Source organism: Oryctolagus cuniculus, chromosome 12 (genome assembly GCF_964237555.1).
Source record: "Oryctolagus cuniculus chromosome 12, mOryCun1.1, whole genome shotgun sequence".
Classification (NCBI taxonomy): Eukaryota; Metazoa; Chordata; class Mammalia; order Lagomorpha; family Leporidae; genus Oryctolagus; species Oryctolagus cuniculus.
In genome coordinates, this window is record NC_091443.1 from 17,358,134 (window position 1) to 17,383,341 (window position 25,208).

The 25,208-nt window shown below is 42.6% G+C and overlaps 1 protein-coding gene across 3 annotated transcripts in view; it reads right to left on the minus strand.

Annotated features, from left to right (window-relative positions):
• Positions 1-25,208, minus strand: part of HERC2 (HECT and RLD domain containing E3 ubiquitin protein ligase 2) — a 233,159-nt gene that overhangs the window by 184,522 nt on the left and 23,429 nt on the right. For all 3 annotated transcript variants that reach the window (XM_051822208.2, XM_051822209.2, XM_051822210.2), the window contains exon 3: positions 24,329-24,443. In XM_051822208.2, coding sequence (XP_051678168.2) covers positions 24,329-24,443 — 115 coding nt within the window. The remainder of the gene's footprint in view (positions 1-24,328; positions 24,444-25,208) is intronic.

The following is a 25,208-nucleotide window of genomic DNA, read 5'->3' on the forward strand; positions in this document are numbered from 1 at the left end:
CTATCTACTTGTGCCCCGCACGCTCTCTCTGCGCACGGCAGCCTCCGCGAGTCACACAGCGTGTAGCTTACGTGTCCGCCACTAGCATTCAATCTAAGTTCCCCGGGCTAGCCTGGCGAATTCAACCCAGCGTACGTCTCCGCCCCACGGTTTGGCTTCCCGTCCTTTGCTCCCCGGGCTAATCAGACGGATCCCAACCTGGCTCACGTTTCAGCTTCTGGTTTCAACTTTTCGCCCCCTATTCCCGGGCTAACTTGAGAACCCCAAAGTGGCTTCCGTTTCCGCCTCGGCCTGCCCCCCACGGCTTCAATTTCCCTAACAGTTTTCTCTACCCGGTATGTTTCCCCAAGCTTTCCTCCAACGATATTCCTCCCTCATTTCTCCTGACCTCTCCCCACAGTCCGCGTCCGAGTCTGTTTGTTCTAGCTTTCACTTTCGCTTTCGACCTTAGAGATTTCTCCCAGCTTCCCCCCGTAGTCCGTATCTGAGTCTATGCCTAGGCTTTCAATAGCTTCTTCCGGCACCCTTTTCGTCCGGCTTTTCCCTAGGCTGTTTGCTAGTCTCTCTCTCCGGTAATTTCCCAGTTCTTCCCGTTTCTTCCCTCCTAAGTTTCCTATCCGAGTCAGGTTTCCTATCCGAGCTAGGTTTCCTATCCGAGTCATGGCACCATTATGTCGCTCCCCGTCTTCGTGGGGGAACGACACAGGACCCTGCGCTGTTCCTTCGTCTGCTCGGCCCTCCCCGGGTTTGCTGCTGGTTCTTCCCGGGTTGGCTACTATCCCTTCCACCTCCGTGGAAGGGCAGCTCCCCCTGGCCGCATTCCCCACCTCCGCAGGGGAGCGGCACACCGCCGGCCGGCTTTCTCGGGGGCTGCACGGGTTCCCTTAGATGTTCCCCATAGATGTTCCTGGTGCATGCCGTCTCTCTCCTCCTTTATAGTCCTCCTCCGCCAATCCCAACTCGGCTGCCCACACGCCGAGTACGCTGCTCTCCAATCAGGAGCAAGTCCTACAGTTAATTGGTTGAACTGGAGGCAGCTGTGCGGAAGCTGTTTACTTCTCTCCCAGCGCCATATTGTGGGAGAGCAGATGCATAGAATAAGTCTTAATTCCAGCAACAGTCTAGTCCGGTTTGCTCCCCACAAGATTCAGCTGGCCAAACGTTTCTGGACTGACTCAATGACACATTTCCTGTGGTGTAATTGTTCTGAGGACAAAATGGCTCTAATCCCTGTGATAAGCCCAAATAAAAATCAATCTTCCCACACCCAAAAAAAAGAGTCCCAAGTGCAGAAGTGTCTCTCCCCATGGAGATGTGGTGCACCACCCTCCCAGCACGTGCCTGCATTCACCACCCTGGAAGCTCTCCAAAGCCATGTAGAGCTTCTGTAGAGGCCTCAATATACAAGCATGATTGATTAGATCACTGGTCGCTGGTGAGTAACTCAAGCCTCTTTCGCCTCATCCACCCTGAGGTTCGGAATGGGGCTTTAAAGTCCCAACTCTAATTACCTTTTGGTCTTTTGGGGGATCAGCACCCCTACTACATTCCTGAAGCTACCTAAAACTCCAGACACTAGTCATTTCATTAGCATACAAAAGACACCCATCCAAAGGTTTTAGAATCTCTTGCATCAAGAAAAAGGACACAATCAAATATAAGAAGCTCCTACCATTGCACTACTCAGGAAATTACAAGAGTTTCAGCAGCAATGTTTCATGAATTAGGGCCAAAGACAAATCATATATTTAGTATCTGACAATATCTACAACCAGCAAGAGATAACAAAACTCCTGTATCCCAACAGAAAAATAGTAGCCATCCAATAGAACACAGGGAAATTCACTCACTAGAAAAGAATCCCAAATGGCTACTGCTATGAAGACATATGCAAAAACATATTTAGACAGATATAAAACACTGAAATATTACCATACATTTACCAAACTGGCAAATACTAGAAACCTAGAATATAAGCTTCAAGACAGAATTTTTTATTTTCACTTTTTCTTCTGGTTTTGTTCAGATATATCCCAAGTGCCTAGAACAGTATGTGCCACATACTAGCACACAGTAATCTGCTCTATAACTAAATTATACCAAATGTTGGTAGAAATGTGGAGCTGGAGGCACGGACCTCAGGCACTGCTGAGGGAGGGCAGGTGCAGAAGCCAGAGCAATCAAGTGCAACCAATAAAGGGAAGGTTTGCCAGTCCCTTCCAGGGTCCGCCCCCTAACCTGCACAGAGCTGTTGCACAGGCCCAGGAGGCACCCACGCAGGGCAGTCTACGGTTAAGAGGAGGATGTGGAGGACAGAAATCATGCACCAGTCTAAGGAACCACATATAACACCTAGAGCTGCAGTGCTGTATGGTAAAGGGAATGAACTCATGCTAAAGAACTGCGCATTCCAATGACATAAAGTCTCTGAACACTGGTATGTTATATAGTGGCATAAAAACAAAAAGATACACAAAAGCATTACAAAGGAAAGCATTTTGGGGCCAGCGCTGTGGCGCAGCGGGTTAATGCCCTGGCTTGAAGCGCCAGCATCCCATATGGGTGCCAGTTCGAGACCCAGCTGCTCCACTTCTAATCCAGCTCTCTGCTATGGCCTGGGAATGCAGTAGAGGATGGCCTAAGTCGTTGGGCTCCTGCACCCGCATGGAAGAAGAAGCTCCTGGCTCCTGGCTTCGGATTCACATAGCTCCAGCCATTGCAGCCAATTGGGGAGTGAACCATCAGATGGAAGACCTTTCTCTCTCTCTCTGTCCCTCCTCTCTCTGTGTAACTCTGACTTTCAAATAAATAAATAAATCTTTAAAAAAAAAAAAAAAAGGAAAGGAAAGCATCTTAAATGATGGACCTTGAAAATAATGACAGGATCTGAAGAACATAAATAACCTGAATCCTATCACCTGAACATGTCACACTACTTTCCACCTCTTGCCACGGCCACTCTTTTTTTTTTTTTTTTTTTTTTTTACAGAAGATCAGTTTAGTATGCATTAATTCAAGATTTCAACAGTTTGCACCCCCATAGAAACACAAAGTAAAAAATACTGTTTGAGTACTCGTTATAGCATTAAATATCAATGTACAGCACATTAAGGATAGAGATCCTACATGAGGAGTAAGTGCACAGTGACTCCTGTTGTTGACTTTACCAATTGACACTCCTGTCTATGGCATCAGTAATCTCCCTATGCTCCAGTCATGAGTTTCCAAGGCTATGGAAGCCCTCTGAGTTCTCCGACTCTTATCTTGTTTAGACAAGGTCATAGTCAAAGTGGAGGTTCTCTCCTCCCTTCAGAGAAAGGTACCTCCTTCTTTGAAGACCTGTTCTTTCCACTGGGATCTCACTCACAGAGATCTTTTTGCCAGAGTGTCTTGGCTTTCCATGCCTGAAATACTCTCATGGGCTTTTCAGCCAGATCAGAATGCCTTTAGGGCTGATTCTGAGGCCAGAGTGCTGTTTAGGACATCCACCATTCTATGAGTCTGCTGAGTATCTCGCTTCCCATGTTGGATCACTCTCCCTTTTATTCTATCAGTTAGTAGTAGCAGGTACTAGACTTGTTTATGTGCTTCCTTTGACTCTTAGTCCTTTCATTATGATCAACTGTGAACTGAAATTGATCACTTGGACTGGTGAGATGGCATTGGTACATGCCACCTTGATGGGATTAAATTGGAGTCCCCTGGTATGTTTCTAACTCTACCATTTGGGGCAAGTCAGCTTGAGCATGTCCCAAATTGTACATCTTTTCCCGCTCTTATTCCTACTCTTATGTTTAACAGGGATCACATTTCAGTTAAATTTCAACACTTAAGAATAACGCCACAGCTACTCTTAACAGTTCCTCTCTTGTTTACAGAAATATGCAATAAGCTCCTGGGCCTTAAGTATGTTTTTTATAATGTGTAAATTTGTGTGTATTATGAATGTAAAATCAGATGCATCTTTAAATTAAATATTACAAACTTGCTAAAGTTATAGAAATATCAGGATTCTATTTATTTTTTTATTTGAAACAGAGAAAGAGAAAGATATACTCCATCCACTGGTTCACTCCCCAAACAGCCACAACAGCTGAGGCTGGACCAGGCCAAAGCCAGAAGCCTAGCTTCTCTCATGGGTGGCAGGGGCCCAAGCACTTAGGCCATTTTCCACTACCTTCCCAGGCACATTAGCAAGGAGCTGGATCAGAAGCACAGCAGGCAGGACTCAAACCAGTGCTCTGATACAGGATGCCAGCATCACAAACAGCAGCTTAACACGTACCACAACGCTAGACCCTAAATCAGGTTCTCAACCCTCACTGCATATCAGAAATGGGGTTGGGAGAAGCATGTATGCATGCACATATATACATACAGATTTTCAATGCCAAGACTAAGTTCTAGGCCTGAGTTTCTGATTCAGTGATCTAAGGTGTGTCTTGGCACTAGCAGGTTTAAATTCCCAGATGATTCTATCACTCAATCAAGATTAAGGGTCACTGGCCTGGAAAATAAAACATTACTAAAACAATGCAAATACAAATGACCAAACCAAAATGCTAGTTTTACATATCATAGCCATTCTTGATAATAAAGCCATGAAAAACAAAGTTTAAAAAAAATTAAGACAAGAAGATACCAATTCTCTCCAAAGTGATCTAAAGATTCAACAAAATCCTAATCAAAATTCCCAATGAGCATTTAATAGAAATTGGTAAGCTTACTCTACAGTTAAAGTCATGTCTCCACAGAAGGGAATAAATTAAACCTACACTAAGTATTGCTTTGAACATCAAAAAAAAAAAAAAAAAAAAAGCAAGAACTTAGTTTCAAATTATTTTCAAGTAACTTAACTTCAACCTAAGAAAAACATTTAAGAATATTTAAGGAATACAAAATATGCAGCATCCAAACAGGCAAAATTCACACCGCTGGTAACCTACTAAGACTGCCAAGTGATCAAAAGGCAAGACAATACGACCCAAAATGAATATTATCAATCAGGAGAAGCCCACCCAGAATTAATAAAGTTGTTTCTTAAGAGGAAGGTTACTCTCAACAATGCAGTTTAAAAACAGAGCCCTATAATAATTGCTTCAATTAAACATAATCATTTAACACCTACCATGTGCCAGATACTTATTCCTAAAACCAAGATCTCAAATCTAAGTAAGATGTGGTCCTGCCTTCAATGAATTCCTTATTACAAGAGCTAAATGGTTGTATTTTGCATCTACCAAAAGAGCTAAATAGAGTGTAACAAACACAACAATGTTGGAATACTCAAAATTGCTTGAGATGGTTGTTAAAAGAAGAAAAGAAAGGATATTTAAATTTAGAGAGGCAGACACCAGGCACAGAGTGCACCAGTTTTCACTGGCACTCCATTGCTACTTGCCACACTTCCACCATCAGATCAGGGGCTCACCAATGAATGTATCATTCTATAAATTCTCCCCCTCATATTATCTGCATCTCCAAAATCTTGGAGGTTAGCTACATTTTTGGATTTACTAACTTAATTTGACTTCACCAATAACCCTGAATACTTTCTTGCCCCCCAGTATGGTAAATTCCCCCTCTGTTACTACCAAAAAGCAATATGACTACCACAGGTTGCAAACACGCATATAGTCTTGAGATGTAAGTGAATATATTAAATAAATAACTATTCCTAAACCCTGTATTTGCCAGCAGTGAGCTGCTGTAAATCCATTGCTAAGGCCTAGATGTCCAAGTGTTGTTGGATCAGTATAATTCCACTATGAAATGGATAAAGTTAGTCTATCACAGTTTAGTTTCATGTAAAACTCTCAATTCACAACCATAGTTCAAAGTATCAGTATTTAAACAATACTCTATTGATGTACCTTTTAAGCAATATAAACTTACCAAGAATAAAGAAAAATATTAAGGAAAATATGCATTTTACTCGAGATAAGAGAAGAAAATTTTTATCTTCTAAAATATGTGCTAATTTGGTTTTCAAAGAAAAAATTAGGAACATTAATAGCTAATATCTAAAAATTAAACATCAAAAATGGTTTCAGGACTAACGTTTGTTTTAGTGGTTAAAATACCAGTTAACAGACTCATATACTAGAGTATCTGTGTTCAATACCCAGCTCCTGACTCCAGCTTCTTAATGCAGATTCTAGGAGAGCAATGATGGCTCAAGTAATTGGATTCCTATCACCCAAATGGGGGACCTGGACTGAGTCCCAGCCTCAGTGCCCAGTCCAGCCATGGACCACTGCATACATCTGGGGAGTGATCTAGTAGAGAGAAGTTCATTCATTTCTTATATCTCCTCCACCCCCAACCTCTGGAATAAGTAAATAAATAATGGTTTCCAGGTGGTGGTTTCAGGTGCAATAAAGTAAGGCCATACCCCTCCTATCTGTCCCACTGAAAGCAACTATAAAATCTAGACAAAATAATATATGGATCAGCTATGTGAGGGCATTAAAACGAAGCAGCAGCCGATGTAGCTGGGAGGACCACAAAACCAGACATACTTACTGATTCTCCCTCGGATATATCCCAGCATGAATTTAATGCAGCCAGAAATCCAGATATGCGTACTGTGGGCAGAAGGGCACCAGGGAAAACTCCCTAATTTGTCTCCAATAGTGGGAAAAGGATCTCCTAGGAGACAGAAGGAGTGTGGAAATCTGCCTTGTCACTTCTCCATTCTCTTTCCCACACCCCGGGAAATTCTGTAATGGCAGGAGGCAGTGGAGGCCAGGGAATTCTCAGCCCAAAACTCGAGGGGAATTGGTTTCTCCACTCAGGGAGGTGGGAGTCCTTCGTTACGGGTTTTGTCTTCCTCTGTACCCTCACCACTTGGGCCCACACATAATTGCTGCAAAAGATGGTTTCTGGCCAGAGAACCAAAAGCAGGAGACCCAAAGAACCAGGGTACTAGAGCCAAAGCCAGGGGGATTGCTGTGAGGACCTCAGGAACGTGACCTCATCAAGTTGTTTGTCAACCACCGGATTCTCTCCAGTGAAGACAAGCTTGGAGGAAGTCCTGATCAGTACACCAAAGAAGCCGAGGGTTGAGCTGACAGCCAGCCCCCTCTCCTGGTCAACACTAAGTGCCCTCTAGGGACCTGAGAACGGAGCTGACATCTGAGCTTCAGCCCACAGATGCTGGGTTGGAACTTGTAACATAAATATAACCAAGTCAATCACTGCTGTAGAAATCCAACAAGAGGTGGTCTCAGAATGTAAAATTTAAAATATCTAGGCCACAACAGAAAATCATCCAAATAGGAGAACAACAGAAACCTCAAATGGCAAGGTAAAGACAACAGATACAAATGAGGTAACATCAATGCTGGAATTTTCTGACAAACATTTTAAACTACCTATTATAAAATTGCTCAAATGAAAACATTCTTGAAATAAACAGAAAAGCAGAAAGTCACAACAAAGAAATAAAAGATATAAAGAGCCAAATGGAAACTTTTAGAATAGGAAAAAATAACAAATGTTTAAATAATGACTGACGGATTCTTTTTCTTTTTCTTTTCTTTTTTTTTTTTTTTTTTTTTTTTGACAGGCAGAGTGGACAGTGAGAGAGAGAGAGACAGAGAGAAAGGTTTTCCTTTTGCCGTTGGTTCACCCTCCAATAGCCGCCACGGCTGGCGTGCCGCGCTGATCAGAAGCCAGGAGCCAGGTGCTTCTCCTGGTCTCCCATGCGGGTGCAGGGCCCAAGGAGCTGGGCCATCCTCCACTGCACTCCCTGGCCACAGCAGAGAGCTGGCCTGGAAGGGGGGCAACCGGGACAGAATCCGGCGCCCCGACCAGGACTAGAACCCGGTATGCTGGCGCCGCAAGGCAGAGGATTAGCCTATTGAGCTGCGGTGCCGGCCGACTAACGGATTCTTAACAGAGTGGAGATAACAGAGAAAAGAGCCAATGAACTGAAGAACAAAGATAAAGAGATTAAAAACTGGAAATAATCTATGGCACTGTGAAAATATAACAAAAAAAAAAAAAAACCCACCTAATACTGATGTCATCAGAGTCACAGAGCACAGGAAATGTACAAGTGTGAAAAAGTGTCTGAAACAAAAAGCTCCATAAAGTTGGCAGAAGACAAAAATCTACAGATTGAAGAATCTGAGCAAATTCCAAACAAGACAAAGCCAAAGGAAGCCTGCTAAACACTACACAGAGAAAAATGTGAAAAGTGCCAGAGAAAAAATAATCATTATCTATAAGACAATGTGGTGGGTGGACTGAAATGAAGACCCAATGTTATATGTGCTTGACATCAGGCAAAATCCTGAGGGCCTGGAATGGCCTCTCCACAAGGTCTTTTCCCTGGCTTATATAAGGTTTTGAATAAGCCAAACAACCCTCCTTCTCATTGAGACCAGGCATGGACCTACCTTTCCCTGAGTGGTAAACTTCATTCCCTAATAGCCCACATGTACTCAAATAAGCCTGTCAAACACTTTTAGTTCACACGGGAACTAAGGTCACCTCAACCTCCTGCTACTACAAAGTCTGCCTCCTACAGCCCCTGGTGATTCACTCTGTTTCCAAGTGCAATGTCTACATGGTTCTGTGTGGCATGCCATGCCCCTCACCCCTCAGGTTGTAACTACCCCCTAGTATGGCTAATAAACTACTATCTCACCTGCCTGGTATCAAGGGTCACATATCCCACCACCCTCACATAACCCTAGTAAGGAATCCCCTACAGCTATGGACAGACCAAAGCTTTAACCACTTTCTCCTCGGCTATTTAACTGGTTCCATGATACAGCTTTCTCTGTGAAAATATTTGAAAAGAAACAAAATTAGCTTGGCAAACAAGCACATGAAAAGATGCTCAATGGGGCCAGCACTGCAGCATGGAGGGTTAAGCCTCTGCCATATAGGGATCCTATATGGGCCCAGTTCGTGTCCCAGCTGCTCCACTTCCGATTCAGCTCCCTGCTAACAATGCACCTGGAAGATGACCCAAGTGCCTGAGCCCCTGTGCCCACATTGACTCCCGGCTGCAGGTCAGCTCAGCTCCAGCCACTGCAACCAATTGGGGAGTAAATCAGCAGATGGAGACTGATTGATTGCTTGCTCTCTAGCTCTCTCGCTCGCTCGTGCTCTCGCTCTCTCTCTCTCTCTCTGCCCCCCCTCCTGTAACTCTGCCTATCAAATAAACAAATCTTAAAAAAAAAAAAAAAAGAAAGAAAGAAAGAAAAGATGCTCAACATAATTAGCCACTAAAGAAATACAAACTAAAATCACAGCAAGACATTAGAAAGGTGAAAATATAAGATATTGATACAAGCAGGCCCTTAGGTATCAGGGGTCAAGAAGCCACTTGGGATCCCTACATCCCATTTCTTTGTTAAGAGCCCCAGCTCCAGTTCCCATTCTAGCTCTCTGCTAATGTGCACCCAGAAGGCAGCAGTTAATGGCTCAAGTACTTTGGTTCCTGCCACTCACAAGGAGACCAGGACTCCATCCTGGGCTCCTGGTTTCAGCCTGAATCTGCCCCAGGTATTACAGGCGTTTGGGGAGTGTACCAGCAGACAGAAGCTCGTTCACTTGCTCTCTGCTATTCAAATAAACAAAAATAAATTTTAAAAATGCTTTATTCTAAAACAAAAAAACTTACTGATAATACTAATAATAATAATATTGACAGAATGGAAGAAAGAGAAACTGACACACCCTGTTCTTGGGAATACAAAATAATAAAGCCTCTTTAGGAAAGAGTTTAACAGTATTTTATAAAATGAAACAGACTTTTCACAAGATCCAACAGCCACACTAGTAGCTGTTTATTCTAGAGAGTGAACACTATATTTACATAAAATCTGTACAGGAACTTTTACAGTAACATTATTATAATTGCCAAAAAACTGACACCACCACAATGTCCTTCAGTAGATGAATGCGTGAGTGTACTGTGGTACATGCAAATGATGAATATTATTCATCCACAAAAATAACTATTAATACATAGAACAACATGAATGAATCTCAAAGATATAACTGATGAGTAAATTAGGCCAGTTTCAAAATGTTACATAATGTAGAATTCCAGTCACATGACATGGTCTAAAACATAAAACTACCCTGATGGACATGAGATCAGTAGTTGCCAATACTTAAAGTTCACAGAATGTGGGATACAAGAAAGTCTCACAAAGGAGTTTTGGAAATGATAAAATTATCCTGTATCATGATTATCGGGGCAATTACACAAATTCATACATGTGTTAAAATTTATTGAATTGGGGACCAGCATTGTGACATTGTGGCACAAGGGGTAAAGCTGCCACCTGCAGTGCCGGCATCCCATATGGGCGCTGGTTGGAGTCGGCTATTCCACTTACAATCCAGCTCTCTGCTATGGTCTGGGAAGGCAGTGGAGAATGGCCCAAGTCCTTGGGCCCCTGCAAACTGAGTGGGAAACACAGAAGAAGCTCCTGGCTCCTGGCTCCTGGCTCTGGATCTACCCAGCTACAGTCATTGTGGCCATTTGGGAAGTGAACCACCAAATGAAAGAACTTGCTCTCACTCTCTCTCTCTGCCTCTGCCTCTCTGTAACTGTGCCTTTCAAATAAATAAATAAATTTTAAAAAAACAAAGTCACAGAAAATGGAATAAAAGAGTAAGATTATTTTGGTGCAAAATATTTCTGCATACAAGAGGTCTTCCAAAAAAGCCCATGAAAGATGTATTATGAAAAAAAAAACATCCATATCATAGTGAGATAACGTTCCAAATTAATGCAGAAGATGCATGTATTTGTGCATGAAAAGAAAGGACTAGATACATAAAAACACACATACAAATGATCTTCAAAAAGTTTGTGAAAAAATGTGTTTTATGTTCCTGTATATAGGAAAAATACATCAAATCTGTACATCTTAAATAAAACTTTCAAAAAAGTCAAAAATAAAAAATAAAATAAATGTATTAAAATGTATTTTATGAAAAGACTACTGGGGTAGACATTGTGGCCCAGGGTAGAATCACCGCTTGAGATACCTGCATCCCATATTAAAGTGCCAGTTTGGGTCCCATCTACCACACTTCTGAAGCAGCTTCCTGCTCATGCACCTGGGAAGGCAGCAGACGATGACTCAAATACTTGAGGAACTGACAGCCATATGGGAGATCCAGGAGATCCTGGCTCCCAGCTCATGGCTCCTGGTTTCAGCCTGGCCCTACCCCAACTATTGTGGCCATCTTGGAAAGTGACCTAGCCTCTCTCTGTAACTCTGACTTTCAATAAATAACTAAATCTTTTAAAAGGGGGGGGGGCAGCACCATGGCTCATTTGGTTAGTCCTCTGCCTGCAGCACCAGCAACCCACATGGGTGCTGGTTCTAGTCCCGGCTGCTCCTCTTCCGTTCCAGCTCTCTGCTATGGCCTGGGATAGCAGTAGAAGATAGCCCAAGTCCCTGGGCCCCTGCAACCCACATGGGAGACCAGGAAGAAACACCTGGCTCCTGGCGTGGCTCCGGCTGTGCCGGCCATTTGGGGGGTGAGCCAACAGAAGGAAGACCTTTCTCTGTCTCTCTCTCTCACTAACTCTGTCAAATAAATTAAAAAAAAAAAAATAGAATGGGGTAGGCATTTGGCCTAGCAGTTAAGATGCCAACACTCCAGGTTCTCACTCCAGCTGCCTGTTCATGAAGACCCTGGGAGGCAGCAGGTGCTGACTCAAATGGTTGGGTGCCTCCCATCCACATGGGAGACTTGATTGAGCTGCCAGCTCAGAGCTTTGCCCATGCTCAGTCACTGTTGTTGTAGGCCTCTGGAAAATGAAACAATAGATGACAGTTTCTCTCTCTCTCAAATAAATATTTTTTAAAGAATGAAAAATTCTTAATTTTAATCTCAGTCTGCGCAGAACACAAGTTGTACCATCTCTTCTTCAAGATGAAAAGCTTTGACAGTCACCAGGAAACAGATAAGAAGCATCACCAAGTACACTTCAAGATTACTCTCAGGAGCATAAATTAGAATACTTTGCAATAGCAAAGGAGTATGAAGCCCCGGGGGTCAGGAAAACTACCAACAATAATTAGCTCCTCCAGCTCAAAGACAGCATCACCCGCATTAGCCTGAGTATTTGCCTACTCTCCTTTTCACCAGGGTACAGCTCAATGTTTACAGAGAAAAAACACAAGGATTAAGTGTGACATGACCACAGCTGTTTTGGCTGTAATTGCCATCTTGCCCTTTAGTTAACACAGTCATCCCTAACCTTATGGGACAAACAAAATAACTAAGATAACCGGCTGGGCTGGGCTTGCCTTGCCTTATGAAATAAGCCTATCTAATGCCTGGAACATTAATGTTGCAAGAAAGTACAAGTGCACTTAGGTTAGCCATGGACCACCTTTGTCTAGCTGAATATAAAATCCCTATTAGTTTGCTTTTTGTCACTATAACTGAAATACCTGAGAGAAGCTTTTAGGAAGGAAAGTTTATTTGGTCTCACAGTTCTGGAAGTTCACAATCCAAAACGTGGTGGCCCCATTAGTGTGGCATCTGCTGAGGGCACTGGATGGAATTACACATGCTGAGAAAGGATCACCAGGCAAGCTAGGCAGAAGGAAACAGGCACACACCCCTCTGTGCACTCTCCCCTTATAAAGTCATCATGATTTGATAGAGGGACCTGATAACCTTAACCAATCTAATCACCTTCAAACACCATAAGCTCGGTTAAGTTCCATTCTTAATCCATTAGCATAAGACTCTGGGGATCAAGCCCTTGACACACGGGTCTTTGGGAGATACCCAATTTATAATCCAAACCATAACAACCCCTTGCTACTGACTAGGCATTCAGGGATTTATTATCTCATGGCCACAAGAAGCCAAGATCCTGTCCCTAGGTTTCCCAATAAACTACATTTTGTGTAATCCTGCATGTATCAATCTCCTTCTTCATTCTTCACAACTGTAGCCTCTGGCAGCTGATTCATTTATATCAGGGTTTTCCTGAAACCAAAAACAGAACATACATTGCCCAAACACATGGCAAATTGTAGAATGCTGTGGAGAAGGAAAAGCCAAGATGGCTAACCTTGGAAGGCCCCAGGCAATAGCCTTAGGGACCACTGAGGATGGGAACAGGCGAGCAAATTCCAGGTACTCTAATACTCATCTTTGAAGATGGAACTAAACCTGTCCAGCTAGGATGAGCAACTTGTACAAATCAACCAAGGAAAATTCTGTTGAAAGCACTATGTCCAGGACATAGTTACCAAGGAGAGAAGCTCGAGGTGCCAGGTTAGCTGCAGCCTAGCGAGGTAGGGCCAGGAGCTCTGTGCAAGCCCCAGGGAGGTAGGCAAAGAGGCACATGAGGAGGAGCATTGCTCCACACTCATCAGAGAGACCTGCATTCCGTTGTTCAAGAAGGTCTGCCCACTCGTGTTTTTCTTTTTACTTTAATACCTTTAAAAAGATTGTGGGAGCCAACATTGTGGCACAGCAGGTTAAGCCGCTGCTGCAACACCAGCATCCCAAATCAGAGTGTAAGCTGGGAGTCCTGGCTGCCCCGCTTCCAACACAGCTTCCAGCTAATGAGGCTGGGAAGGCAGCTGATGTGGGCCCAAAGTGCTTGGGCTTCTGCCACCCAAGTGGGAGACCCAGATGGAGTTTCTGGCTCCTAGCTTCAGCCTGGCCTAGCGCTGGCTGTTGTGATCATTTGCAGTCATTTGTGGTCACTAGCAGATGGAAGATCTTAATCTGTCTCTCCCCCTCTCCCTGCTGCTCTATATTTCAAATAAATAAATATTTAAAAAATAGATTATGGGAAAACCTATGGATAACAAAGTGTATTACAGTACCCCAGAGGAACAGAACCAATAGAAATGTAAGGGGGTGGCAGGGGGAAGGGGAGGAAGCAGCGGGAATGGAAGTAGGGAAGGGGAAAGGAGTGAGAGTAGGGTGGTGAGAATGGAGGGAACAGAGAGATTAATTATGTTAATACAAGTCTAAAATCTGCAGGATAGACTCTGAGGCTGGAGCCGCAGGGAAGAATGGTTATTGTGGCATAAGTCTGAAGGTAGTCTACAGGCACAATTCTTTCTTGTTCAGGGGAATGTGTGTTTCTGTTCTAGTCAAGCCCTCAACCAGGCCTACCACATTAGGGATTTAAATGTCAACTTTATCTTAAAAGACACTTTCAGAACAATATTGGACCAAATATTTGGGAAACAAGGACAAATAAATAAAATGAACTATCATGTTAAGGTCCCAATTTATCAAATACTAGTTAAAGGGGGACATCACACAACGTATTTTTTTTATGACACTGAAAACCTTTTTTCTATTTACAAAGAACTACAAGTACAAATTTGAGACATTAGTTGTGGAAATTTAATGGTACAAAACCACAGACACAGCATTCAAATTTCCCTTGACTATTGAAATATAAAGCTGCAGTACAATACTGATTACCTACAGTTCATTTTATCAGAGGTAACACTGATAATGTAACAATATCACAAACAACACAAGAACTGCGCAGATTAAGATGTGCCTTAATGGAAAATGCACTTAATACAAAATATTGAATTCTCAAATTGAAAAAAATCCATCAAACCAATAATGGAATTCTTAAAAGATGGAGAAAATTAAGGATGAATACTTAGTAGGGAGGAATAAGAGAGCAAAGAAGTTCAAACCAATCTGAGTGACATATAAAGGGTATTCACCTTCAGTGTCTCAGGGTCCTCTGGAAATCTACAGCCCTGGTCTGGCTGGAGGCCACAGGTCAGGAGATCGGCTCACTTACTCATGCCACTAATATTCACTGTATCCCTATTGTGTGCCGAGTACTCTGCCTGTTGCTGGAGCTCTTAGGATGAAAACAATGGAGCCTGCTCCTAGGTCACAGCTAAGTACAACAACTGTCTCAACCCAGTGTGAGGGATGTACGGTAAAATTATGGGGCCCTGGCCACCTACCTATTGGAACCTACCCTGGTAGTTTCTTGCATCATCCCGTTATGTTTTTTTTATATCACTGACGCACTATCCCCAGTTAGAATGTAAACTCCCTGGGGCCAGCACTGTGGCAAAACAGGTTAAGCCAGTGCCTCAACACCAGCATTCCATATGAGTGCTGGTTCAAGTACAGGTTGCTCCACTTCTAATCCAGCTCCCTACAGATGCACCTGAGAAAGTAGCAGATCATGACCCAAGTACTTGGGCCTCTGCACCCACATGGGACACCGGGATGGAGTTTCAGGCTTTTGGCTTCAGTCTGGCCTAGCCATCATGGCCATTTGGGGAGGGAACCAGCAGACAGAAGATCTGTGTGTGTGTCTTTCTCTGTCTCTCCTTTTCTTCATGTAATTCTGCCTTTCATATAAATAATAAATCTTAAAAGAAGAATGTGAATTCCATGAAAGCAGAGACCATGCCTGGCTCGTTTGTTACCATATGCTAGTGCCTCCAGCTATCCTCACCCAGAGATGCACCCAACTCATCAAATAAGTCAGTGATCAATGAGGGAATGAGTCAACGACCCACACACCCTGCAGCATGCTGAGCATCTCATGGGTGAATACATCAGAGCAGCTCACTGGGCCCATGGTGTGGAGGAAAATATGCTATAGAGGAAGCTGTACATGGGACCACGGCCCAGGACCCAGTAGACTGTCCATAGTCTGGGATGTGCTTCTCCCCACTCACTGATCTCTTCTCCATCCATGGAACGGTCTCAGGCAGGGTAAATTCACTGATTTCAAAGAAAAAAATGAAGTCACACCAGAAACTGAGAGTTCAACCCCAAATGTTATATTACTACACTTTTTGTACAACTCTCCTAACCTTGGTTAATCCATATTTTTAAAAAATTATGTTTCTTACATGCATTTATACACTCATACATTATCTCTGAAATATATCAAAACTAATAACAAAACATCTAAGGAGGAAAAAAGGCAAGTATCTGAAGAACAGGACTAGAAAGGAATTGACTGCTGAAAACTCTAAACTTCTGGATGTCATAACCTGGGCATGAAATATAAGGTTATAAAAGAAGTTAAAATATTAAAAATGTTCTAACATGAAACTTAAAATAGGTATGTGGTATAAAAGATTTGGAGGGGTCAGCGTTGTGGCATAGTGGGTAAAGGTGCCATATGCAACACCAGCATACGATATGGGCACCAGTTCAAGTCCCAGCTACTCCACTTCCTATTCCAGCTCCCTGCTAATGACCCAAGAAATGCAGCAGAAGATAGCCCAAGTGTTTGGGCCCCAACCACCCATGTGGCAAACCCAGAAGAAGCTCCTGGCTCCTGGTTTCGGCCTGGCCTGGCCCAAGCCACTGCAGCCATCTGGGGAGTGAACCAAAGGATGGAAGATATCTCTCTCTCATTCTCTCTCTCTAAAATTATATTAAGTCTAAAATCTCTCTCTCTCTCTGTAACTCTTTCAAATAAAAAATAAAAATAAAAACAAAAACAAAAACAAAATTCCTGCTCCAAGTTCTCTAATAGGAAACAGGACTTCAGTCTCTCTGAAAGGTAAATACCTCACGGCCCAGGTGCAGTCCTAACATGGCCATCATTCCACAGAAGCACTGAGCACCTCCTAAGTGCCAGGCACTGTGCTCAGCACAGGTGACTCACAGAGACAAGAGAACTTACAAACGAGCAGACACTAACACTCTCCTGTCTGCAGCTAAAAAGCCACTCTGACAACCACAAACCTGAGAGCAATAATGAAAGCTAGACACCGTGCCAGGCCCATCACACACTTTCATCAGCTCATTCGTCAGTCCAAAAACCGTCGGAAGTAGGTGTGTTTCATCAATCCCAATATTCACCGTTGGCCAAGTTCAGCAAATCAAAGTGTTGCATCCACCAACAGCTTGTCAGATTCATGGGCAGTGTGTTCTCTCTTTGTGATAAATGACAGTGCACCTTAACACGAGGCATCTTAGGCATTAAACATGCTGTTACCACCCCTATTCCAGGACAGCCAGCCACTGCCGGCCCCAGGGAACACATCTCACCATGGCATAGCCAGCTGCAAGGCCAGGCACCAAATTACTTTTCAGGAGTTTCACAACACTGAAACATCGGATAAGTAAAAATAATTCAGAATCATTAAACAGAAAACTCATGTAGCAAGGAAAGCTTCCTTTGCAACACAAGTAAAACCGGAAATACCTTTCACTGCATCTTTATAAAATATTTTCCTACCTCTAGAAGGAATTATCAATTATTATTAACTAATTATGGAGTCTAGGCTATTTGGTAACACACCTATTCCAATTGGCTTAAAAGACTAAGGCTTATGTGATCTAATCAATTGGAAATCAAGAATTCCCAGAAAAACAAAGAAATTTCTGATTCTTTAAATAATGGTCAGCCTTTTATGAGGGAAATTTAAAAAAGAAGTCTCTCAGAAACTGCTAATTCAGAAATATATGTAATATATAATATTTATATATATATATATATATAAATAAAAAATCCAAATTCACAGAATCCAGGTGACTCTTTAGAGAAACAGACAGACTAAATTATTCTGGTTACAGATGCCTTTGTCTTCATGCACTGATGTGCTAACAGCATAGCATTTAACACAACAACATACATGTTTTGTAAGCCTGGGGTTTGTTTTCCAAGGAAGGCCTAGTTAATCCAAATTTTCTGAACTTTCTGCACAGGCTGTACTTACCAGGCAGAGAGACATGAATTTCACCCAGCAATTTAAGATTATGAAAATGGGGCCAGCCATCTGACACATCAGGTTAAGCCACCACTTGCAATGCTGGCCTCCCATGTGAGAAAGACAGTTCAAATCCTATCTGTTCTGCTTCAGATCCAGCTTCCTACTAATGTGCCTGGGAAGGCAGCAGAAGACGTCCCATCTACTTGGGCCCCTGCCAACCATGTGGGAGATCCAGATGGAGTTCCTGGTCCTGGTTTCAACCTGGCCCAGACCTGTGGTAGCCATTTAGGGAGAGAACTTCAGAGTGGAAGATTTCTCTCTCTCTCTCTGTCTCTCCTGCTCTGTCACTCTGCCTTTGAAATAAATAAATAAATTTTTAAGAAAAGTGTGAAAATGCTAACATTATAGACTTATTCTAGTTGAATAAAATTCTGACAAATGTTTTTATGTCACCAGAAACCAGGCTGTTCTATGGAGTATCAGCTTACAAGCAATGTTCAAATCTGTCTTTAACCTAAAGACATTAGCCCAATATTAAATTAAGGGAGTTGGGGTCAGGGTTATGGGACAGCAGAAGCACCAGTATGAGTCCCAACTGCTCCATTTCCAATACAGCTCTCTCATGATGCACCTGGGAGAGCAGAGGAGGATGGCCCAAGTGCTTGAGTTCTGGCCATCCACCTTGGAGACTCAGATGGAGTTCCTGGCTCCTGGCATTAGCCTTGCCCAGCCCCGGCCACTGTGGTCATTTGAGGAGAGAATCAGCAGATGGAAGATCAATATCTCTCACTCTCTCTGTCTCTCCCTCTCTCTCTCTGTAACTCTGCCTTTCAAAAAAATATGTTAAAAACAACTTTTTAAAAAATTAAGTAACTGAATTGATAGTCAATCTGTGAACAGATCCTTGAACTCTTGAACAAATCCTAAAAGAGAATAAAGAAATCATCAATCACCAACCACAGGTTAGTAAATACATGAAACATGCTTTTATCTCTTATTGCTACCAAGCAACAGGACTCACTCTTTGCACCTGTTAATGAGCACGCTTTTCTTGCTCATTAAACATGTAAAATGAAGCACTTACAGTGTGAACTCGAGCTCTCCTAAAATGCTCAAATCCATACTTCCTGTTTTTTAACCATGGTAAATACAAATATAAATGTGGTCTTTGTCCCAGGTTCCTGATACAGAGCTCCTAAAGCCTCATATATTCGGATCTATATAGCTCCTGGTCAGGGCCGGTCACCAGAAAGACCAAACATGACATGAGAGGGTGGGAACTTTTTGCCACATACCAGGGGAAGGGGGCAGCTGGAGATTGGGTTATAAAAACTTGAACACTTGGAGCTGGTGAGCTGCTGGAAGGGTAGGATGTCAGAAGAGGGGATGGCGGTTGCGACCCCTCCCACTTCCCTATTCCTTGCCGTATGCATGTCTTCCATTGGCTATTCCTGAATTGCATCCTTTAGAATAAAGCAATAAACTTATTTTCCTGCATTGTGTGAGTCATCCTAGGGAGGTCACAGGAAGCCCCAAATCTCTAGTAAACCAGCAGAAATATGAGTAGCTTTAGAATCCCATTTAGAACCCAGCTAGTGTCTAAAGTGGGACAGTCTTGAGAGACTGAGCCTTCATCCTTTTGGGTCATGCTAACACTTGCTGTGTCCAAAATGAACTGAACTGCTGGATGTCCAGTTGGTGCTGGAAAATTGTAGAACTGGTATGGAAACCACTTTCTATTTAGTATCTATCAGGAGAAAAAGCACTATATGAATTAGAAGTTACTTAATTTGGATAAAAGTTATAATCAATATGAATAGCTAAGATTAAACCAGAAAGAATGGTGGCACAAAAATGTAACATGTATGCAAGATAATGGAAGAAATACAGTAAATTTTGCCTTAGAAAAAAAAAGTCTGATTAAGCCAGAACATGAAAGGTAGTAAAAGACTAGCAAGCAGATACAGTAAATTAAAGGTTTGAGGGAAAGTAAACTTCATCTGCCTTGGCTACAATACCTGCAAAAAGGAATTAGAAATGACAAAGGTGATCAATTAAAAATAAGAGTGAGCCCTCTTTACTACCAGACTGGGCATCCTCTCTGCGACCAGGGCAAGCCAGCCCCAGAGCAGTCACAGCACAGCCTCACCCCTGAGGCCCAGGTCAGCCTCCCCTGGGAGCTTTTGGATACTATCTTCCTGCAGGTGTTCTTATACCACAACGTCACAACAGTCTTACGCACTCCCAAGGTACATGGGATAACAAACGACGGCTCCCACATCACCGAATTCATGACTCCATACTCACAAGCAGGAGGAAAGATAAAAATAAAAATAATTGATTTGGGGATGCACCTTATTTCTAATAAGCTATCATTATGGTTAGAGCTGCCCAGCACTTGAGGCCCACAATGTGAGAAAAACCATCAAATGAAAAACAAGAAAATTAACCCTCCCTAGACAAACTTCGTACCACTAGGACGCTATGGAAATAAGCACACTGCAGTTCCAAGGACAAGGGTCAAGGCCTCACTGCCTCATCGAGCTCTAAACCCCAGGTGGGCACTGAACACATCTTCATAACTGCTGAAATTCCTACCCTGCTCAGATTTCATCTTGTCCATTCCAATACTGTCAGTAACTACAAACAACTAGCCAGAACCTTCAGTCTTATCAGCTGCTTCTTTACTACACTCACCCAAGAGCCTCTGGACCAAGCAAAAGTCAAAACAAACAAGGACAATTTCAGACCCTCAGAGAATTACTGATCCTGTAGGGGAGAGACTCACAGACAAGAGCAAAGATCTCAGCAAAAACCAACATCACTGCTTCCAGGTCACAACACCAACTACATCTCAGACATAATACGGGTGGGTAAGCTAACCTTTCCAGAAAGGACTCAAGAACTTGAACAATAAGAAGCAATTATTGAGGACAACTAATTATGGTTGATTTGGAATACAGTCTCTTTTTTAATGTTCAATTTTCCAGTGAATGCACAAGGAAACTCTTTTCCTTTCTTTTTGGTCTCAAAAACCCACTACAATAGACTAGGTCTGTGCAACTGAAATGACTCACTGTGAAAAGAAAATATCACCAGCATGAACTGAACATGTGCCAGAAAGGCCAACTCCAAGGACTCCCCCAAATCTACTGAATCAGAGCCTCTGGGAGTGGAGCCAGCCACAGTGTCTGGACAAGCCCTCCAGAAAATCCTGATGTGACCTGGATTTGAGAACCGTTAGGCTACAGATTAGAAAAACTTCATTCTTAGAGCTCCTACTGCTAGGGTAAGGAGGCCTGACCACATCTGCTAACATCAACGTCCCTCTGCAGCAGTGATTTTTAAACTTCAATGTACAGAATGGTGTGTGAACACTGTATCAGCATGCACCTGTCCCAGGATGCAGAACAGGCACACTCCCAGGAGCACACTCCCTCCAGCCTGGCACAAGCCCCTTCTAAGGCCCCCTACTCATGGCTACCTGCCCTGTCTGCTCTGCAACCACGGCTGGCTCTTTTCCATTATCCTCCACCTGAAGGTCCTGTGCCCACCTCTCCCTCTCACACCACCACCCTCTGAGGACAGACCCAGGCTGAGCCCCTCGCAGGAAACAGTCCTCCCTCAAACCCGTCTGATCTTACTTGTGCAGCACCACAGGGGCTGTGCTATCCTCTTGCACACCTCTGCGGAGTTTTTTAATTTTGTCCTAATAATTGTTTTAGGGGAAAGGCCAGATTTTAAGTGCCTTTTATTTTAGAAAAAAAATATAAAATCAGCAGGAAAGTTATTAATCAGCACAAGATATAATCAAACCATTAATACTCACCAAAAAAAGTTCAAAAACATAAAAACCAAAAAAAGATTCATTGAACTACAGGCAGTCAGTCATGATGTCACTGAAGGAGACTTGAAGAGTAACGGAAGTAACAAGGAAGTTTTTTAAGGACTGCCTTCAATTCCTAGCTCTGCCCCTTATCATGTACATCCTATTTCTTCCTTTACTCTCCCCTCAAGACAATCAACACAAAGAGCCCGACCAGGATGTTAGTAAGAAACAACTTGAAAAGGGGAAGACTACAGTCCAGCCCAGGCGGAGGCTTATCCCTTGCGGTGCCTGACCTGAAAGCTTACTGCCTGGGAGGGAATTTTCTTTCCTTATCTGCAGGCCCAGGAAATCCTAACTGTGATTACAAAAGAAAGTAAGGAAAGTTTATCCCAGGGGAAAGTATAAATCATTAGAAGCCACTACTTTTCAGACAAAAACTATGAAAGATTCAAGCCTCACAACACTAAGAACCCACTCAACCATGGTTGTGTGAGAAAGAAAATAATCGACCCTTTTGGGGAAAAACACTCAGCAAGCTGAAAGAAAAATATAAAGAAATTAAAACTCTGCATTTAAGGAACTTCTACTGTAATCTGTCTCAAAATTAGCTACATTACAAACAACACAAAATATACAGTCTTAAAAATGAAACGTGATATGTATAAATCTATCTATAAAATATTTTCTAATAACATAAAGCACACATCATACTAGACTAAAAATAGAAAATTATGGGGCTGATACTGTGGCTCAGCCATTTAAGCAGCCGCCTACAACGCTGGCATCCTACAGGAGCACCAGTTTGAGTCCCCAGTTGCTCTGCTTTCAATCCAGCTCCCTGCTAATGTGCCTGGGAAAGCAAGGGAAGAAGACCCAAGTGCTTGGGCCCCTGCACCCACGTGGGAGACCCAGGAGAAGCTCCAGCTACTGTGGCCATTTGGGGAGTGAACCAACGGATGGAGGACATTCTCTCTCTCATCTATCTATCTCTCTCTCTCTATCTCTCTTTCTCTCTCTCTTTCTGTTTCTGCCTCTCTGTAACTCTGCTTTCAAATAAACAAATCTTAAAAAAAAAAAAGATGTCCATGTCAGGGTGAACACTGTGGTACTATAAGATAAAGCACCACTAGGATGCCCACTTCCCACACTGGAGTTCAAGTCCCAGCTATATCCTCCAGCTCCCTGCTAAGGCGCCTGGGAAACAGCAGACAACAGCTCAACTACTTGAGTTCCTGCCATCCACATGGAGACCCAGATGGAGTTCCTTCTCCTGGCTTGAGCTGACCCAGCCCCAGCTGCTATAACCATTTGGAAAGTGAACAAGACTGCACAGCTCACTCACACGCACACGTGCTCTCTCTCTCTCTCTCTGACACTCTGCCTTTCAAGTAAATAATAAACCTTTAAAAAAAAAAAAAAAAGACATCCGAGTCCCGCATTCGGGTACCTGAGTTCAATACCCACACCCAGCTCCTGACTCCATCTTACTGCCAATGAATATCACGCAAGGCCAACAGTGATAGCTCAAGTATCTGGGCTCCTGCCATGCACACAGGAGACCTGGAATGAGTTCCCAACTCATTGGCCAGCCCAGTGTCAGCCACTGAAGGTATCTGGGAAGTAAACCAGAACATGTGAGTGCTCTCTCACCCATTTTCTCTCTCTCTGCCTCTCAAATAAGTTAATTAATAGAAACTACTATATACACATATTTACACTCTAAGTTTTTCCATGTAATTAGCTTTTCTTAAAACACCTTATAGAACTAATATTTAATGCAAAACACCTTGGAAAAGGTTTTAATTCATTAATAAATACTGCAGGGCTAGGAAGAAGTATAAAACATTTTTAAATGTACAAAATGAACTGCTGTTACATGGAAAGAAAAAAAGAGTGAAACTCAAAAACATTACGCAGAGTGAAAGATGATGACACAAAAGAGCACATGTACTACATTATTTCATCAGCATAGTGCTCTATAGCAGGCAAAATCGATACTAAAGAAGGATCGGACTAGTTCTGCCTCTAGAGAGTGAGGACAGCATTGTACCAGGAGGGTCGTGAGGGAATCTGCTGAGCTAGAGTAATGCTATAGAGCTTACATTTGCCAAAAGTTGTGGAATGGTAAACTTAAAATCTACACATTTCATTTTATATATATATATATATATACACATATATGTGTGTGTGTGTGTGTGTATATATATATATATTACCTGAAGATAAAAACTGAAACAAACTCAATTTAATGATATGCATCAAGTGTCCAAGGGAGCCAGGTGAAAAATATTGATAGATGAACAGAAGGCTATTGAGCCAGGAGCCCTGCAATAGACAAGTGGCGCTAAACACTGGTGACAGTGTCTCGAAGATTGGTTCATAGCCACTCACTATATACATCTTTCAGTCATTGTGTGTGTACACGGAAATTTCAAATAAATGTCAGAAAAAATAGAATTTTGCTAATGTTGTAACTGAGAAGATCTACTAGTACTTTTGCCCATGTATTTTCAAGTGGACACTATTCCAATTTATTCCACAGAGAGAAACAGAAATACTTTATTTAAACAGTAAATATTAACAACCACCTACAGGCCGCAAACTAGATACCCAAGGAGACCACCACAAATGCAGGAAGGTGATTTTGCAACAAAAATGTCTTCAGTTCCCATAAAAAAAGGAAAAAGAAATCCAGGCAGCTTGTAATACTAACTATAATTTTAGACAATAATCACCAAATTAAAAACTCAGATATACATTGTGGAGTTTCTATAAAATACAATTTATAATGGTCATAGTTAAAGGCTCTTACCTTTTCTAGGAGGGAGCTCTCCATTCTGAGTTAACTCTGTTCCAGTATATACAATTTCTCCATCTTTAACCATTTCATTCCACAGACCACAGAGCCCATCTCTCGTGAACGCAAGCTGGCAATGATAAACAAGACAAACTTAGAGTGCTCCTACTCACTCTGCAATTCTTAAATATTGATATGGGAAGGAGGCATCTCAATCACCCCTATTTATTTTTTTTAAAGATTTATTTATTTACTTGAAAGTCAGAGTTACACAAAGAGAGAAGGAGAGGCAGAGAGAGAGAGAGAGAGGAAGGGAGAGAGAGAGGGAGGTCAGTCAGTCGGTCTTCCATCCACTGGTTCACTCCCCAGATGGCTGCGACAGCTGGAGCTGTGCCAATCCAAAGCCAGGAGCCTCTTTCAGGTCTCCAATGTGGGTACAGGGGCCCAAGGACCTGGGCCATCCTCCATTGCCCTCCCAGGCCATAGCAGAGAGCTGGATCAGAAGTGGAGCAGCCAAGACTCGAACTGGCGCCCATATGGGGTGCCGGCACTGCAGGCAGCAGCTCTACCAGCTATGCCACAGTGCTGGCCCCACAATCACCCTTATTTATTCAACTGTGAAGAATAAATCAACTTTAGTCAATACTTTATTCAAAAATAAGTAACATTTAATGAAAATCACCTAAGAAATATAGTTAAATGAAAAAGGCATGGGACCTATTAGTGTATATACTATGCTAACTTTTGTGTAAGATACAAAAAAAGAAAAAAAAATACATCTGCATGTAATAAGATGACAAACCAAAACTGATCACCTGTGGGGAGACAGGGAAGCAACATGGGTGAAGGCAGCAAGAGACTGGTGAAAGCATGATTGTGAGTACATCACATAGAT